General features: G+C 59.9%; 6 protein-coding genes across 6 annotated transcripts; all 6 read left to right on the top strand.

The window, feature by feature from the left end:
- Positions 1-47: 47 nt before the first annotated feature.
- LDBPK_365920 (RNA helicase, putative) lies at positions 48-2,141 on the top strand (the record flags this gene model as incomplete). Its single annotated transcript, XM_003865656.1, has 1 exon — positions 48-2,141. One exon carries the CDS (start codon positions 48-50, stop codon positions 2,139-2,141), a length of 2,094 nt encoding a protein of 697 aa, XP_003865704.1.
- A 1,320-nt stretch (positions 2,142-3,461) lies between these two features.
- On the top strand, positions 3,462-5,615 carry LDBPK_365910 (hypothetical protein, conserved; the record flags this gene model as incomplete). The annotated part of the gene is made up of 1 exon (XM_003865655.1): positions 3,462-5,615. The coding sequence occupies one exon, from the start codon at positions 3,462-3,464 to the stop codon at positions 5,613-5,615; it is 2,154 nt and encodes a 717-aa protein (XP_003865703.1).
- Positions 5,616-6,472: 857 nt separating this feature from the next.
- Positions 6,473-7,456, top strand: LDBPK_365900 (hypothetical protein, conserved; the record flags this gene model as incomplete). Its single annotated transcript, XM_003865654.1, has 1 exon — positions 6,473-7,456. The coding sequence occupies one exon, from the start codon at positions 6,473-6,475 to the stop codon at positions 7,454-7,456; it is 984 nt and encodes a 327-aa protein (XP_003865702.1).
- A 764-nt stretch (positions 7,457-8,220) lies between these two features.
- Positions 8,221-9,708, top strand: LDBPK_365890 (hypothetical protein, conserved; the record flags this gene model as incomplete). Its single annotated transcript, XM_003865653.1, has 1 exon — positions 8,221-9,708. One exon carries the CDS (start codon positions 8,221-8,223, stop codon positions 9,706-9,708), a length of 1,488 nt encoding a protein of 495 aa, XP_003865701.1.
- Positions 9,709-10,545: 837 nt separating this feature from the next.
- LDBPK_365880 (hypothetical protein, conserved) lies at positions 10,546-11,253 on the top strand (the record flags this gene model as incomplete). The annotated part of the gene is made up of 1 exon (XM_003865652.1): positions 10,546-11,253. The coding sequence occupies one exon, from the start codon at positions 10,546-10,548 to the stop codon at positions 11,251-11,253; it is 708 nt and encodes a 235-aa protein (XP_003865700.1).
- A 1,537-nt stretch (positions 11,254-12,790) lies between these two features.
- Positions 12,791-16,093, top strand: LDBPK_365870 (isoleucyl-tRNA synthetase, putative; the record flags this gene model as incomplete). The annotated part of the gene is made up of 1 exon (XM_003865651.1): positions 12,791-16,093. The coding sequence occupies one exon, from the start codon at positions 12,791-12,793 to the stop codon at positions 16,091-16,093; it is 3,303 nt and encodes a 1,100-aa protein (XP_003865699.1).
- Positions 16,094-16,637: the final 544 nt, after the last annotated feature.

Here is a 16,637-nt window from a genome sequence, read left to right as displayed (position 1 = left end):
TGTTTGCTTGGCAGAGAGCGGAGCACACCCTCTTTCCTGAGTTCACGATGGCGAGCAGCAGCCCAGAACTCCCCGTGACCGAAGCACGAGCCTCCATTGTGCGCATGATCCGCAAGAACAAAGCCGTCATCGTCGTTGGCGAGACCGGATCGGGCAAGACGACGCAGATTCCGCAGTACGTGTGGGACGATATCCTGAGTAAGCGGCCTGGTGGTGGCATAGTAGGGTGCACGCAGCCGCGCCGTGTCGCGGCCGTCAGCATTGCACGGCACGTTGCTCGGCAACGCGGCGGAAAAGTCGGCGGCGAAGTGGCCTACGCTGTCCGCTTCGATGACACGTGCACCAGCGCCACACGCATCAAGTTTCTCACGGACGGCATTCTGCTGCGTGAGATTCAGGCTGACCCTGTGCTGTCTAAGTACGGCTGCATCATCCTCGATGAGGCCCACGAGCGCACGTTGCATGGAGACGTGCTCTTTGGCCTGCTGAAGACGATCGCGCGTCAGCGCGAGGACTCGCTGAAGATCGTGGTCATGTCCGCTACGCTGAACGCGGAGCACTTTTCGAAGTTTTGGTGGGACGCCCCAATCGGCGTCGTGCATGGCCGCATGTTTCCGGTGACCATCATGCACACGGTGGAGCCGCAGGCGGACTACGTCGAGGCAGCTATTAGCGCCATCCTGCTGATCCACCAGACGGAGCCGCCTGGCGATGTTCTGTGTTTCCTGACGGGCCAGGAAGAAGTCGAGGACGCGAAGCGCATTCTGCTGGAGCGCATGAAGCTGCTGCCCAACGACGTGCCGGACTTCTCAGTTCTGACCCTGTACGCCGCGATGCCGTACGAGCAGCAGCTGCTTGTCTTTGAGCCAAGCCTGAACGAGCAGCGCAAGGTGATCCTCGCCACCAACATCGCTGAGACATCTATCACGGTGGAGGGTATCCGCTACGTCGTGGACAGCGGCGTGGTGAAGGCGAAGTACTACAATAGCAAGTCCGGGATGGAGATGCTGACGGAGGTGGACATCAGCCGCGCGCAGGCCACGCAGCGCACGGGGCGCGCCGGTCGCGTGGCAGCTGGCAAGTGCTACCGCCTCTACACCGCCAACGCGTTTGAGAATCTGAGCGAGAACACGATTCCAGAAATACGCCGAAGTAGTTTGCTCAGCGTTGTGCTTCAAATGAAAAGCCTCCACATCCACAATATCCTTGCGTTCGAATTCATGGACATGCCTCGCCCGCGCGCTGTCGCGAAGGCGGAAGAGACGCTGATGCTGCTGCAAGCCCTCGACAAGGCGGGCCACATCACGGCCCTGGGCGCCCGTCTGACGGACTTTCCGATTGAACCGATGCCCGCGATGGTTCTCTTGGCCGCGAAGGCCTTCGGCGTTGCCCGTGAGGCTGTTATCGTGATTGCCATGGCCAGCACTGACAACCTCTTTCTCACCTCGCGCGAGTTCAAGGAGTCTGCTGACCGCTGCCGCGCCGCCTTTGCCAAGTCTGCCGGCGATCACGCGACGCTCCTTAGCATCTACCAGGCGTACTGCCGCTCGCCGCGCGACCAGCGCAAGACGTGGTGTGAGTCCAACGCCATGAGCCACCGGCAAATGCTAAAGGTCGAGGACGTCATTACCCAGCTGCAAAGCATTTTGGAAGAGAAGAACGACAGTGAGCTACTCGCCAAGATTATCCCCGCCTCTCTGCGGTACCTGCGAGTGGGCGCTGGTGGTGATTTGTCTAATCTGCCGCACAAGCGCCCCCGGGACGAAGGCGGTGATGACGCCAGCGATCTGCTGGAGCGCTACGAAGAGCTGCGGCACGGCGGCGGTGGGTTGTCTACCGGATCAACCGAGCGCAAGGGGAAACTGCTTGACGCAGAACTGCTGCGTCGTGCTCTCTGTTTTGGCTACTTCCTGAACGCCGCCTTCTACAACGCGAAACTAGGCATGTACCAGACCATCGTTGGGCAGTTGCCGGTGTACATCCACCCTTCCAGCGTCCTCTTTACCCACCGCAAGAAGCCTGCTTTGGTGATCTTTAACAGCGTCGTGCGCACCACGAAGCGATACATGAAGGACGTGTCGGTGGTGCAAGAGGAGTGGCTGCAGGACGCCGCGCCAGATTTTCTGACGGCGGCCTCGTAGCGCACGCTCGGCGGGTTCGGTGCACACGAAATATGCGCCTGCACGCCATCCGTGTTGGCAATGCCAACACGATCGTCAAAGCGTTGTTGCATGTTTGCCGGCGTCTCTGTCGCAGGCGCGCGGCGCGCACACACGGCGTGTGCGCATTGGTGGCTGTGCTCTGCTCGTGTTGGTCTTCTGTTTTTTCTTTTTGTTTGTTTCGATTAACACGCGTCTAAGACACTCGCAGAAAACATCTTCTTTGGTCAAGGCATCTGCTCGCTGCCACCGCCCATGAGCTCAGCGCCACTCGATTTCCCCCTCCCTCCCTCCCCCACGGCCGCTCCGCCCATCATGCCAGGTCGCCACGGGGTGCATCCCCCTCGAGGTGGCCACTCCGGCTTCTCCAAACCGAGAGGTGGGGTAGGGGAGGGGCACCGGAGCGTGTGTGATATGCCACCACGCACTAAGGGGTGCGTCCCTTCCCCTCATCCCCCGTCGTCATTATTGGATGAGCATAGCGCAGGGAGAAGGCGAACAGAAAAAAGAAAGAGGTCAAGTGTGCAGTGCTCGCCCAACCGAACAACGGGCACACGAAAAACAAGTTGAGGGCAAAAGCCTTGATACAGTCGCTAAAATAGAGCATCATGTCCTTTTTCTGGGTGTTCTGTGTTACGTGAAACCCACAGAGGCCGTGGCGCGGCCATGGCATCTCTTGTGTATGTGTTTGTGTGTGTGTACAAGAGAGAGAAAGCTGTAAAGCTCGTTAAGCGCGGGTGGCGGGCCGATCATCATTATTTCTCCAATCTTTGAATCCCATCCAGACACTGGTTGTGTCCTCCATGCACGTCTCGTCTCCTTGTCGCGATTTGCGTCTACTCTGCGTTTTTCTTTCCTCGTCTCCTTCCCTTTTCCGCCGTACCTCGGCGCATGTATCTTGTACTGTCCCAACCCTCACCGGGCAAGGTAATCCCCTACGGCTCTTGGAGAGAAGGTCATTACCACTGTAAAGGTCGAGCTGCGCAGGTTCTTGAAGCCTCCGTGCGGCGCTTGATCTGCTCCTGTGCGGCCTGGCTGGCTGCATTGCCGCGACTGTGGAAAAAAAAAAAAGAAAGCGCTGCGTTGCTCACGCCAGAGAAGTGCCCCATCATTGATGTCTTTCCGGCGGTGCGCGTGTCCTCGGAGCACCCCTCTCTCTTCATCGTTGTTTGCTGTTGAACTTTGCGCCGACTTGGCCAACGTTGCTCCGCCGAACCTCAGGCTCTCCGTGCGTGCCGGCCACCTCGCCTTGTTCTGGTTTCCTTATTTTGCACCCCCTCCGTTCCCCTCGCGAGGAGCGTCATGGGACAGCGCGGGTCTCGGATGCCACCGGTGGTTGCGTCGGCCAGCGACTCAACTTCCCCAAACCCGACGGAGCGATTGTCGCTGGTTGCCCCAAGCGCCGCGGTCGTTGGTGCTGGTGTGGCCGGTGTACATGTCGCCTACGAGCTCGCCAAGCTAGGCTTCAAGGTGACTGTCTTTGAGCGCCGCGGCGACATCGCGGGAGGCGAGACCAGGTTCTCTCTTCCGTTTGTGGGCGTTGGACTGATCGAGCCGACGCTGGCTCGGACGGCATTCCGCACAGAAGTGCTGCGTGGCATGCTGTTCCCTACCGCCTGCCCGGATTTGATCGCCCGGGAACACCTCTTTAACACGCTGCTCAACCCAGTGGTGTACCGCTGGATGTGGGGTCGGCTTCGATCCTGCTTCTCCGACTCTGAGGTGATGGCCTACACAAACAACCTATCCTGCGTCAGCCACTCCGTCGTGTGCGAGCTCGTGAACAAGTACCCGCACCTGCATCAGCACGTGTTCGCGGGACCGGTCACGGTTCTCAACGAGCGGAAAGAGGCCGCCGTGACAGCGCACGCGGAGCCCCTGACGGTCGATCCCGTTGGCTGGACGCGAGCGTTGGCAGAGGTGTGCAGGCGAGACTACGACGTACAGTTTGCCCTTGGCGAGCGGCTCGAGGACGCCGTCACCTACCTCAAGTACGACGTCGAATCCACCCGGAGCATTCGCGTATCGAAGCCCGACCCTTTGCATCCCGAGCAGCGCCTTTTCGCCAGCGAAGGGTATGATGTGGTGGTCCTTGCAGCGGGAGCTAGCACTGGCACCATGACCCTTCCCAACTCCCGCCTCCCGGTGCTGGGTCTCAGCGGTCTCTCGGCGGTGGTGCAGCAACCAAGCGGTGCCCTCAAGGACGCGATTTGGTCCCTCTTTCAGTGCAAGCCGCACCGATCCCCAGCCGCAGCATCGACGTCGTCTTCCCCGGAGGTACATGCGTCGTCCAGCCACGACGGTGTAGCAGACTCCCTTGCGCGGCCTGCCCCAGGTACACTGGCGCTGCTCAACAGTAACTGCAGTCTGTACGGCTACACGTGGCCCAGCAGCCTCACGTTCTCCACAAATCGTAACGGTGGGCTCCCCAGCAGATCATCTGCCGTTGCCTCCATGATGCAGTCAAAGGTGCTGCCGGCATCGCAGGACGTTGTGCTGCAAGGGCTGCTCTCCCTGGACAGCACCGTCAAAACTAAAACTCAAGCACTGGTATCGCGGCAGCTCGATCGGCTGGAGTCGTATTTGCGAATCAAGTGCGGCTGGTCAGTCCCCCTCAGCTCGTCTTCTACGTCAGTCGAGGCCGGGTGCGGCAGCAACGTCGTCCGCGTACGCGAGTATGTCCGAGCCTTCACCCCTGACGGTGTTCCTATCGTTGACCGCAACGGCGGCTCCTTCAACTGCTTTGTGTGCTGCGGCTTCGGCGACCACGCCATGGACTTCGCACCAGGGGCCGCAAAGGTGCTTGGCAAGCTTGTGGAGCATCAGGCGCAGCACCTCCGCGAGGAGGACATCGAAAACACAAAGACGTGGGGGCTGCTGACGTCGAAGCTGTCACCGAGTCGACGGACAGCCGTAGAGGAGGAGCTGCAGCTGCTCTTCAATGGTGCGGACCCAGATGCGGTGAAACGGAAGGACTCCAGGACACCGTCCGAGGCGTCGGCTCTGGCCTTGCTGAGGTTCGAAGACAACCCGTACAGCACGAACCGATTCGCGAACATGGTGCGCAAAGAGGTGAAGACGGACAGTAGTCCGCCCATCTTGAGCCGCCTCTGTGCTCTCGAGGATGCCTTCCTGACTCACCTGGAGCCGCTCCGCCGCCGCTTTCACGCCAAGGCCACCGAGCTGGCACTGCGAGAAAACACGCCGGACTGGCTACGCACCCTCGTGTTCTGCTTCATGTACGAGGAGGACGACGATCCGGCCGCGCAGGCGCGAAAGGAGCAGCACGTGCGTAGCCTGCAGAAGCTCGCGAGTCAGTACGAGACCCCAGTGGCCGACGTCAAGACAACGGGCGATGGCGCAGAAGAGTTGCCCCTCACACCCGCAGAGCAGAGCAAGCGCAAGCAGGCAGAGCTGGAGCGGCGCGCGCGCGAAGTCTTTGCCAAGAGAGTGTAGTCGGGCGGGGTCTCTCTAGGTTCAGACGCGTTGTGCGTTCATGAGTGCAGAGTGTCGGCTACTGCCTCGTTTTCCTTCCCGCATTTTTTTTCCTTGTCACATCGCCTACACCAGATGAGTGGGCAGACCAATCGAATACCGTCGCCACCTGGACCCTTTAGCGGGCGTGCTGTGCGCCACCCTTTGCGAATCTGCGGAAGGGTATCCCGCTGTTTCAAATCGTGGAGCACGCCCACGTCTACGCACGCATGCACGTGCAACCCCGACTCAAGTGCGCGGGGGGGGGGAACGAAGAGCGCAAGACCGAACGGGTACTTCATTCCATGAAGGGGAACGCGCCAACGCCGAGCGACATTTCGCCATATGCAAGGGCAGGTGTGTCGGTGCAGATGGAGGGGTTGCGTCGATCACGCGCGTGGAGGCGGCAAGCAAGGGAAAAAAAAAACGCAGGCATGTCGAGGAGATGAAAGGACGCCTCATGATCGGCTTGGAAGGAGTGACAGAGCGATGGTTGTGGCCCCGCCCTCACCGACTCGTTTTTTTTTCCTTGTTTCGCTCCATGCGCCACCGGCAGCAGCGGCTTCAGCTGAAGCTTATCGTGACACACGGCACCTCTCTTTGTTTCTTGTCATTATTCTCGTTGCATTGCCTCTCTTCCTCTCTCTCCCGTGCACCATCCACCATCCATTGGAGGTGAAATCGCTTCCACTTTTTTTTTGAGGGGGGACTCACCTGCTATCGCCTTTCCTCATCCCCACGCCTCCGCCCTGCGCACACACGCCATCACCACCGCCACCACCAGCAGCACCTAAGCATTCCTGCAGTTCGTAAAACACATAAAGAAGGGCACCCTTCGGATGCCGTGCTGCAGCCCTCCATCCCACGTCGCTCCGACGCGGCCGCTCGTCACGTCAGCGCTGCTGCTACTAGTGTGCGTGTTGGCCGCTGCGCTTGGGTGCGCGAGTGCCCGCAAGCAGCTGCCGCTGAACACCCCCTATCCCCCCGTTGTGCAGGATGCTTTGCGCTGCGACGTGTGCTCCTTCATTGTCGTGAATGCCCTCTACCAAGTAGAGGCGAAGCGAGAGGAGCAGCAGAGGAAGCGGCTGCAGGTGCGTGAGGACGACGTGCTGGAGGAGGTTGAGAATATGTGTGTCCCTTTCAAGGACCAGGGCCAGTGGATTCGCCAAGTGGCTCTGCAAATGGAAGAGGTGGCGCCTTCGAAGAGAGGAGCTGACAGGCCCGCTGCCGCAACGCCTCGCTATCACATGAGCGTGGGAGTGGTGGACTACTACAGCAAGTGCGGCCGAATCTGCGAAACCGTGGCGGTGCTTTGTGAGGAGTGGATGGACAGCGGCTACATGGACGGCTTCTCCAGCCGCCTTGTAAAGGAAGCGAAGGCTGGGCGCAACATCAGCGATGCGGCGCACCGCGACGTCGTCTTTGGCAGTTTCTGCGCTCCCTCCCCGCACTGCAAGAAGCACGCGACCTTTGTCCGCAAGCTGGACATGGCCCTCACGAAAGACACGGAGCTGCGTGAGTCGATTGACGCGGACAGGCCCCAGGAGATTGAGACGGAGGAGCGAGAGATGGAGACGATGCTCCACCGCCTGACCCGTGAGCAGGGCCAGTCCGCCGACGTCTTCTCCCGGGACGAGATCCGTCGAATGAAGGAAGCCTTTGTGACGGGGAACAAGGAGGATTTGCAGGCGGTCGATCCCACCGCTTTCGACCTCACCGACGATGAATTCTCCACGCTGCAGGACTACATGCGTGGTGAGGAACGCAAACAACAGCAGCGGCAGCGCCGGCCAAGTGCTCCGAGCGACGCTGACGATCTCTAAGGCACAGAGGAGCATGTGCGTGCGCGTCTGCTTCCATTACGAAGCAGACCAGTCGACTCATTCGCAACGAGTATTAACATCGCTTCCCTCGACCGAAGCGGAGCCTTGCATGCGTGAAAGTGTGCGCATGGGTATGTTGTGCTAGGCTACAGTTGCTAAACGAAAGGAGAGGACGCACGTGAAGCCGCGCGGAAAAGGCACTGCTCTCTCCCTCCACATTGGACCCGTGCCACATGTGGAGCAGTCTGCACGAACGGCACGTCGACCCGGTGAAGAACACGTAGACCCCCTGGCGTTTGCGTTTGTCTCCAGGTGAGGCAGCCTTCACACCGGCGTTGCAGGAGCCCTGAAGACGACAGGTGTATGTTACTCCGCATCTGTCGTTTGTGCGCCCCCCCCCCAATCGTCTCGCTCTCCACCCCCTCCCCTCCCGCCTCCCACACACGCACACCGATTTCTCTTTGTCTTCTCGCTCTCTCTCACTCGACTTACCGTCGCGCACCCGTGATCCCACACGGTTGCCAAGATCTGTGCGCTGTGTGAAGGCAGGCACAACGTACCCGAAGGCCCCTTCGTCTTGGAGGGGCATATATGTATATTGCAGTCGAGTCGTAGCAACGTGCACTCCCTCCGCAGACACACGCGCACCTCTTTACATTTGCGCTGGTGTACCGACTCTGTCACGAACACACTCGTTTTCGCGTTGTTGTCTGTATTCTCCACCAAGGTGTTCGGGTGGCCGCTCTTATATTGTTCCAGTCGCCATGACGGATGCTGCGGCGCGGGATGCATACACCGCCTACGGCGTGGATTTGATCCGTACAGCGGGGCTGCTTCTGCGAACCACACCCTCCACAATTTACCGCGCCTCGATTCTCTTCCAGCGCTTCGAGGCGTCCGTCGAGACGCACTTCCGTTCTCAGTACATCAGCGCACTCGACATGCCCGCTTATCGAAATTGTCTCAACGAGGACCTCAAGCGTGCCCAACTCGAGTTGCTGGCTGCCTCATCGCCCACCGGCAGTCCATCCATGACGGAGAAGACACGTGATGCTCCGAGCAAGCCTGCGTACCCGGCCGGCGTCGAGTATCTCGTGCCGAACCACGTGCAGCTCAAGATGCGCACTGGTCTCGTTCCTTTGGTCGACCTACACGCCCCACTCGACTACTGCATTCATCACTTGTCGGATCATGAGGACATCATGTATCTCGTGGCGGCCTGCCTGCTTATCGCTACCAAAATGGAGGACCCGTCGACGCGCATTCGCGCCGTGGTGAACGTCTGCATGCGACTGAGCCTACGCCGCAGCGGAACTCCTGTAAATGAGCAGTCCAAGCCCTCTCTTGCACGCTACGAAGACTTCAAAGCCTGCGTGGTAGAGGCAGAGGAGGTGGTCCTGCACCAGCTTGGCTTTCAGACGTTTGTCGAGAGCCCCTACAAGTACGTTCTACTGTACTTGAATATCTTGTCGGAGCCGGCCAGTGACGATGCGCAGAGCGGCATCGGCGCCGTCAGGGGTGACCCGAGTGCTGGCGCGAACGGAACGACTCGTCCAAGAGCCGCCGCCGTAGCAAAAACCGCACGACCGCCTGCGGCTCTGACGCAGTGGATGATACGTGCGGTGCAGGTCGTGAACGACCTCCCGCGATGCCGCCGGCTCCTCGCTGTTCCCGCCGACGCGCTCGCCATCTACGCCATACAGCAATCGTGTCCGCCCGACCTCACTCTACCCGACAAATGGTCCACGGCGTTCGGGGTAAGCGAGCGCCTTCTCAAGGCCATCTCGTATCGATACGGGGTATACAGCAGCAACAGTGTTGGAAGCCGTCCTGCGACAGCCGCGTTGGCAGACGCGCGAGCGCTTAGCACGGTTCCGCTGTACCGCACCGTTGCCGAGCGGGATCAGTATAACCTTGCCATGGAGCAACTCAAGGTGGCTCGAGAAACAGCCGCAGAGGCGAGCGCCAAGACCTCGCTTAGTGTATCGCCCGCTCCGCCGCCGCCGCCATCGTCCTCCGGCGCTGCAGGGCCACTGCCGGCATCCTTTGCCAACCCGGCGAGCATCGAAGAACTGCGCGATCTGATTGGTGCCTCCCTCCCTTCCGACGCCGTTCATGGCGCGTCGAGACGCCGTTCGCGTCACGACGACGACGAGAACATTCTCGTGCGGAGGTCGAAGCATGAAAAGCGCCACCACCGGCGCCATAACGACGACGGAGAGTTGCGGCGGCGTCGCCATCACCGCAAGTGAGCCGGTCATCCGCGAAGGCACCCATACCAACCCTAGGCATGGCGCGCGCCTCCGGTGCCACTCCGTCCTCCCTGTGCCTCCCCGTTTTGTATGTGTCTGTCTGTGTGTGTGTGTGTGTTGGTGTGTTCTGCAGATAAGGGCGCACATGTGTGATGCGGCCTTTAAAAAAAGAGTGTTCTTCTTTGGTCAAGGCATCTGCTCGCTGCCACCGCCCATGAGCTCAGCGCCACTCGATTTCCCCCTCCCTCCCTCCCCCACGGCCGCTCCTCCCATCATGCCAGGTCGCCACGGGGTGCATCCCCCTCGAGGTGGCCACTCCGGCTTCTCCAAACCGAGAGGTGGGGTAGGGGAGGGGCACCGGAGCGTGTGTGATATGCCACCACGCACTAAGGGGTGCGTCCCTTCCCCTCATCCCTCCTTCCACCGTCTTCAGGAGGTCGAGAAGTACATAGAAACGAAAGGAGGCGCGCTGCTGCATCATACCAGCAGTGGGTCAACACAACTGCGCAGTTGTGTGCGTCGTGGAGACGAAAACGGTGACCCCCATTGAGCACCTCCAAAAGGAGGAGGTGTGATGCGCTGCACAGTCGAGGGGCAGTCTCTTGCACTGCGAGACAAAGGCCGAAGAACTCACCAATGGAAGTCGGCCTCACCAAATGTCACGACCCGTCGACATGTTTACTCTCTTCATATTCCTCCTCCCACTCCCCTTCCCCTTTTCTCCAACCATGTCTATCACTTCCCTTGAGGACCGGCAGCCCTGCACGACGCCGTTGACGTCTCCTGCCGCCTCGAACTTGCGGTCCACGAGAAGGCGCCTAGCCCGTCGCCGCTTTCATGAGCACGGCAATGGCAAGTTTTTCGAGAGCAGCCGAGGACTATCCAGCGCTCACCACCCGCGCCGTCTTGGACGCCTACGCACAATACATCGTTGCGGGCTCTCATTCCAGTGATGCCCTACGCCCGGATGGCGTGGGCGGTGCCGAGGCGCATGATGTGCCCAAGAGCGTCGAGGAGGCGCTGGCGCCGCTTGAGATTCTCTATGGGAAAACGGCGCTGTCAGCCATTGGCATCGCGTTGCACGGGGCCGAGCCCGTCATACGATATGTGGAGCGTGCTGAGGCGGACTTTGCCGACGACGACGAGTCGCCGAAGATGGCGGGCGATGACGTCGAGTGCGTGCACCGTGAAACTCAGCGTGCGAAGCGCTCCGGTGCTGACGCCGTGTCGTCCACCGCTCGCTCAAACGCTGTCTCCCAGCAGGAAGATCAGGAGAGCGCAGCTGCAGTCTCCTCACTGGTGGCCGTGCAGCGGGCACGCTGTCTCTACCAGATCGGCGAGCACACACTCTTCTCTCCCTACTACTGCCCCTGCTCTGCGTACGCGTACCAGTCGATTCAGCGGCAGGAGGTGTGGTGCTGCAAGCACATGCTGGCGCTGCAGCTCGCCTTGCGCATCGAGGCCACCGGAGTGGTGCAGAACAACCTTTCTGTGCGCATCGTCAGCCCTGCCGAGTACGAGCAGCTGCTGCTGCACTCCCTCTGAATCAACGGAGCAGACCCGGTGGACGAGACGAGTGCGTGATGCTCTCGGCAAGTGTTGGTTCGCCGATGATGTCTGCTCGCTGCCGTGACGTCCGTGTAAACTGCCACAAGGCTGCTTCTCTCTTTGTTTCTGTTGGGGGGGGGGGTTCACTGCCGCTGCTGCTCTTGCTTGCCTTGTCTTCTCCCCGACTTTTTCTCTGGCGCCCGTGAAATTGGAGGGGGTGAACGAGCGAAGCGAAAAAACGAAGGCAGGACTGTGTCTCCTCCTTCCCTTCACCCCGCCTTTCGCCTTGCAGATCGAGGGACTGGCGGAGGCGCCTCAGCATCACGCCCGGAGTGGCGATTTGGCAGCGGTGTCGAAAGAAGAGGGAGGAGGGAGAAGACAGCGCGATGCAGCCAAAAGGTGCATAACGTCGGCGGCGAGTGTCAGCATCTCCACCGCTGCTATTCTTGCTCTTCCAAAAGCACGGGAGTAGCCCCACACACGTGCACACGTTTGTCCACGGACTTCCCATCGCTCTCTGTGGCACACACTTTCTCCTCACCCTCCCTCCTTCTCTCTCTATCTCTCTCGATGGCTGCACAATGATGGCGCGACGAGTGTGCACTGAATCCTTGGTGAAAACGGCCTCTCCTCTGCTCTGCTCTGCCTCACGCGCTGGACGAGCGACGGAACGAAACACCCACCCACCCACACACGCACTTTCATGTGCTTACCTAATGACTATCGCACAGCCAACAGAGTAAACCTATCGCATTCGGTTGTCGCTCTTTTTTGTTTTGTCTTCTTTTGTCTTGTTTGTTTTTACGGTGGTCGCTGTTTCTGTTCAGGTCAAACGCCAACAAAACGGACACAAGCAACGCATCTGGGGCAACTGCGGCGAGCGTGCGTTGTGTGTGTGTGTGTGTGTCTTTGTGTGCGTTTGTGTTTATCCTTCCCCTGCCTTTCCTGTCTTCGCTGGTGTTGAAGCTTCTTTGTTGTTGTGCCGCTGTACGACTGCGGCTCCCCTTCTCAGTTTGGAGATTCGAAACGGCACGTTTGTGAGGAGAGCAGTCCTTTTTTTTTTTTTACGTGCGTGTCGTCTGCGTCGCGGGCCCACACAGAGGCGCACACGAAATCTAGGGGCGCGCGCGTGCGGTGTGGCAGGCGTTGAATGCTTCGTAGCAGCACACACCTCGCGAGAGGCTACGGTTGTGGTGTCTTGGCCTGCACGGCGGCGAGGCTAAGGAAGAAGAGCGGGAAAAGTAGTAACCCTTATCCCACTGCAGCCCGCACGGTCATCTACTCACACAGAAGGCCTTTGAAGTGCACGGCAACTTCAGCTTTTGCGACTGCTCCCTCCGCCTCGTCCCCTTCTCCCCCTCCCTCTGCTTCACATCCGCCATCGACCGCGCCGAGCAGCACGCTCCGCACCGACGACAGTCAAGCTACACCTAACGCTAACAGCCAAAACCCCGACTTCACCGCCCGCCACTCTCTCTATCCGCCGTCCCCGAATTCCTCCTCGTCTCTCGCACAACCGACGTTGTCGTCTCACATGGCGGGCGAAGGTCAGCAGCAGCAGCAGCAAGACCCCCCAGCGGGGCAGCAGGGCGTACCGGTGACGAACTATCCCGATGTGCTCGACTTCTCGAAGATGGAGGAGGAGGTGCTGGCGATGTGGCGGGAGAAGGATTGCTTCCGCACTTCCATGAAGCTCTCCGAGGGCCGCCAGCCGTTCAGCTTCTACGACGGCCCACCGTTCGCGACTGGCCTGCCGCACTACGGCCACATCTTGGCTGGCACCATCAAGGACATGGTCACTCGCTTCGCCTACCAGACGAACCACCACGTCATCCGTCGCTTCGGCTGGGACTGCCACGGTCTGCCGGTGGAGTACGAGATCGACAAGATGCTCGGCATCAAGACGTCTCACGACGTGGCGAAGCTCGGCATTGACAAGTATAACGACGAGTGCAAGAAGATCGTCACCCGCTACGTGGACGAATGGAGGAAGACCGTCGAGCGCGTTGGCCGCTGGATCGACTTTGACAACGACTACAAGACGATGCACCTCACATACATGGAGAGTATCTGGTGGGTTTTCTCGCAGCTGTGGGAGAAGAAGATGGTGTACCGCGGCTTTCGCGTGATGCCGTACTCGACCGCCTGCACGACGCCGCTGAGCAACTTCGAGGCTAACTCCAACTACAAGGAAGTCAGCGACCTCGCCGTGACGGTCGCCTTCCAGGCCCGCGCCGACCCCAACACATACTTCCTGGCCTGGACCACCACGCCGTGGACGTTGCCGAGCAACCTCAGTTTGTGCGTGCACCCCGAGCTGGACTACGTGAAGGTGCTGGACAACAAGTCGAAGCGACACTACTGGCTCGCAGAGGCCCGCCTGGCGGAGGTGTACCCGAAGAAGGACAGCAAGAAGGCCTCCAAGGCGAAGGACGTGGACAACGCCGCGGAGGCCGATGCCGCGCCGTACACGGTCGTCGAGAAAGTCAAGGGCGCGCAGCTAGTGGGCGAGAAGTACGTGCCACTTTTCCCGTACTTTGAGTCGTCCATGAGCGCCACGGCCTTCCGCGTCATCTCCGGTACCTACGTGACGACAGACGCTGGTACAGGTATCGTGCACCAGGCCCCCGCTTTCGGTGAGGATGATTACCAGGCGTGCCTCGACGCCGGCATCTTCGAGAAGGGCGGCAAGTTCGTCTGCCCGGTCGACGAGAACGGCATGTTCACGAGCGAGGTGACGGATTTCGCCGGCAAGTACGTCAAGGCGGCGGATCCGGAGATTATCAAAGCGCTCGAGACGAAAGGGCACCTCTTTCACAAGGCGTCGATTGTGCACAGCTACCCCTTCTGCTGGCGCAGCGACACCCCCCTCATCTACAAGGCTGTCGAGTCGTGGTTTGTCAACGTCGAGGCCTTCCGCGACCGCCTCATCGAGTGCAACGACAAGACGTACTGGGTACCTGATTTTGTCAAGACCCGCCGCTTCTCCAACTGGCTCGCCGAGGCGCGTGACTGGAACGTGTCACGCAACCGTTACTGGGGCACGCCGATGCCGGTCTGGCACAGCGAGGACTGGGAGGAGGTTGTGTGCATCAGCAGCATCAAGCAGCTCGAGGAGCTCTCCGGCGTCACCGGCATCACCGACATCCACCGCCAGTTCGTCGACGATATCACGATCCCAAGTAAGCGGCCTGGCATGCCGCCGCTGAAGCGTGTGCCGATGGTGTTTGACTGCTGGTTCGAGTCCGGCTCGATGCCGTACGCCCAGGAGCACTTCCCTTTCGAGAACCAGGAGAAGTTCAAGAGCCTGTTTCCGGCCGACTTTGTGTCGGAGGGCTTGGACCAGACGCGCGGCTGGTTCTACACCCTTCTCGTGCTCGGCGTTGCCCTCTTCGACGTCTCCCCTTTCCGCAACGTCGCCGTCAGCGGGCTCGTGCTCGCCGAGGACGGTAAGAAGATGAGCAAGCGCCTCAAGAACTACCCTGAGCCGAAGGTGGTGATCGACACGTACGGCGCGGATGCCCTGCGCATGTACATGATTAGCTCCCCGGTTGTGCGCGCCGAGCCGCTGCGCTTCCGCGAAGCAGGTGTGAAGGCCGTGGTCAAGGACATCCTTCTGCCTCTGTTCAACGCCGCGAAGTTCTTCATCTCGAACACAAACTACTGCACTGCGGCCGGTGGTCAGGTGTCGCTGCAGGTTCGCAGCACAAACGAGATGGACCGCTGGATTCTCGCCTCGTGCCAGAGTCTGCTGCGCTACGTGAAGGCGGAGATGCGGCTGTACCACCTGTACAACGTCGTCCCCGGCATTCTGCGTTTCGTCGGTGACCTGTCCAACTGGTACGTGCGCATGAACCGCCGCCGCATGAAGAACGCCACGGACAGCGAGGACCGCTCGCAGGCGCTGTCGACGATGCTGTACCTCCTCTTCTCGGTGTCCCGCATTGTGGGCCACATCGCCCCCTTTGTGGCAGAAATGCTTTACCAGCAGATCAAGCCCCTCCTCCCGGCGAACGAGCAAGTGGACTCCGTGCACTACCTCATGATCCCCGACGAGGATACCTCCTTGGACGACCCGGAGCTGGAGCGCGCCATGTCCCGCATGATGAACATTGTGGATTTGGTGCGTGTGTTGCGCGATCAGATGGTCATTCCGATCAAGCGGCCGGTGCGTCAGGTTGTCATTGTTCACCCGGACCAGCAGTACATCGACGACGTGCGCAAGGTGGCGGGCTACATCAAGGATGAGGTGAACGCGTTCGAGATTGTGATGTCGAGTGGCGAGAATTACCTGGAGACGAAGCTGGACGCAAACTTCGAGGTGCTTGGCAAGAAGTACCGCAAGGAGATGCCCGCGATCCGCAAGGGTATCCAGGCCATGACGCAGAATGAGGTGGCCAAGTTCCTGCACGACAAGAAGGGCGTCGTCGTCGGCAAGGAGCTGACCATCGAGGACGTGAAGGTGCTGCGCCAGGTAAAGGAGGGCATTGCCGACTTCCAGAGCAACACTGACAACGACGTCGTTGTGCTGGTTGACAAGCGCCAGGATCAGGAACTGATTGACTCGTGGCGCGCGCGTGAGTTCGTGAACCGCGTACAGCAGCTGCGTAAGAAGGCGAGGCTAGTGGTGACGGACGAGGTGGATGTGTACTTTGAGGCGGAGGAGGCGGATCTGACGGCGTCCATCCTCCACTCTAAGGACCAGATTAATCAGACACTGAGGGGCGTGTGGACGACGATGGACCAGAAGCCTAGCGACGCCGAGCTCGTCGCGGAGGAGGACAATAACATCTCGGGGGTGGCGGTGCGCCTCGTCTTCACCAAGCCCAAGGCTTAAAGTGCCGTATGAAGAGGGTGGGTGGGATGCAGGCCCTGCGGCATTGGCCGCCAAAGTGGATACCGAGCCCCCCCCCCCCCGACACGCACCCACATCCAAGAGGAGGTTCGTCTCTTCGTTGAGCATAGAGACGACCTCGCCGTGTCCGGTAGCTGCTGTCACGCCAACCATTTCCTTCATGAGTCTTCTACTGCCCCACTCACTCACCTACCCACCCTCCCTCCCACCCCACAAACGCGCATTCTGTCTTTGTTGTTTGCTCGTATGACCCTTTACGTCTTACAATTATGATCATATCTTGTCGTTTTCGTGTTTGTGTTGCTGGTGTGGATGTGGCCCACCTCTGTGGTTAACTAACTCGGAAGCAGAGACTCGGTGATTTTTCCCTATTCACTCCGCCGTCTCTCGTCTTCTTTTTAAAAAGCCTTTTCTTTTGTTGTTTTCTCTCTGTGCTCCACCTAAGCTCTGACAAACTCTCAAGCGTGCGCGCACGCCACACAGACACACACACGCACACGCACACAGAGACAGACTCACAAACACG

The sequence above is a fragment of the Leishmania donovani genome, chromosome 36, assembly GCF_000227135.1.
Source record: "Leishmania donovani BPK282A1 complete genome, chromosome 36".
NCBI lineage: Eukaryota > Euglenozoa > Kinetoplastea > Trypanosomatida > Trypanosomatidae > Leishmania > Leishmania donovani.
The sequence above is the reverse complement of the archived record's forward strand: the minus strand, read 5'-3'. Positions and strand labels throughout refer to the sequence as shown.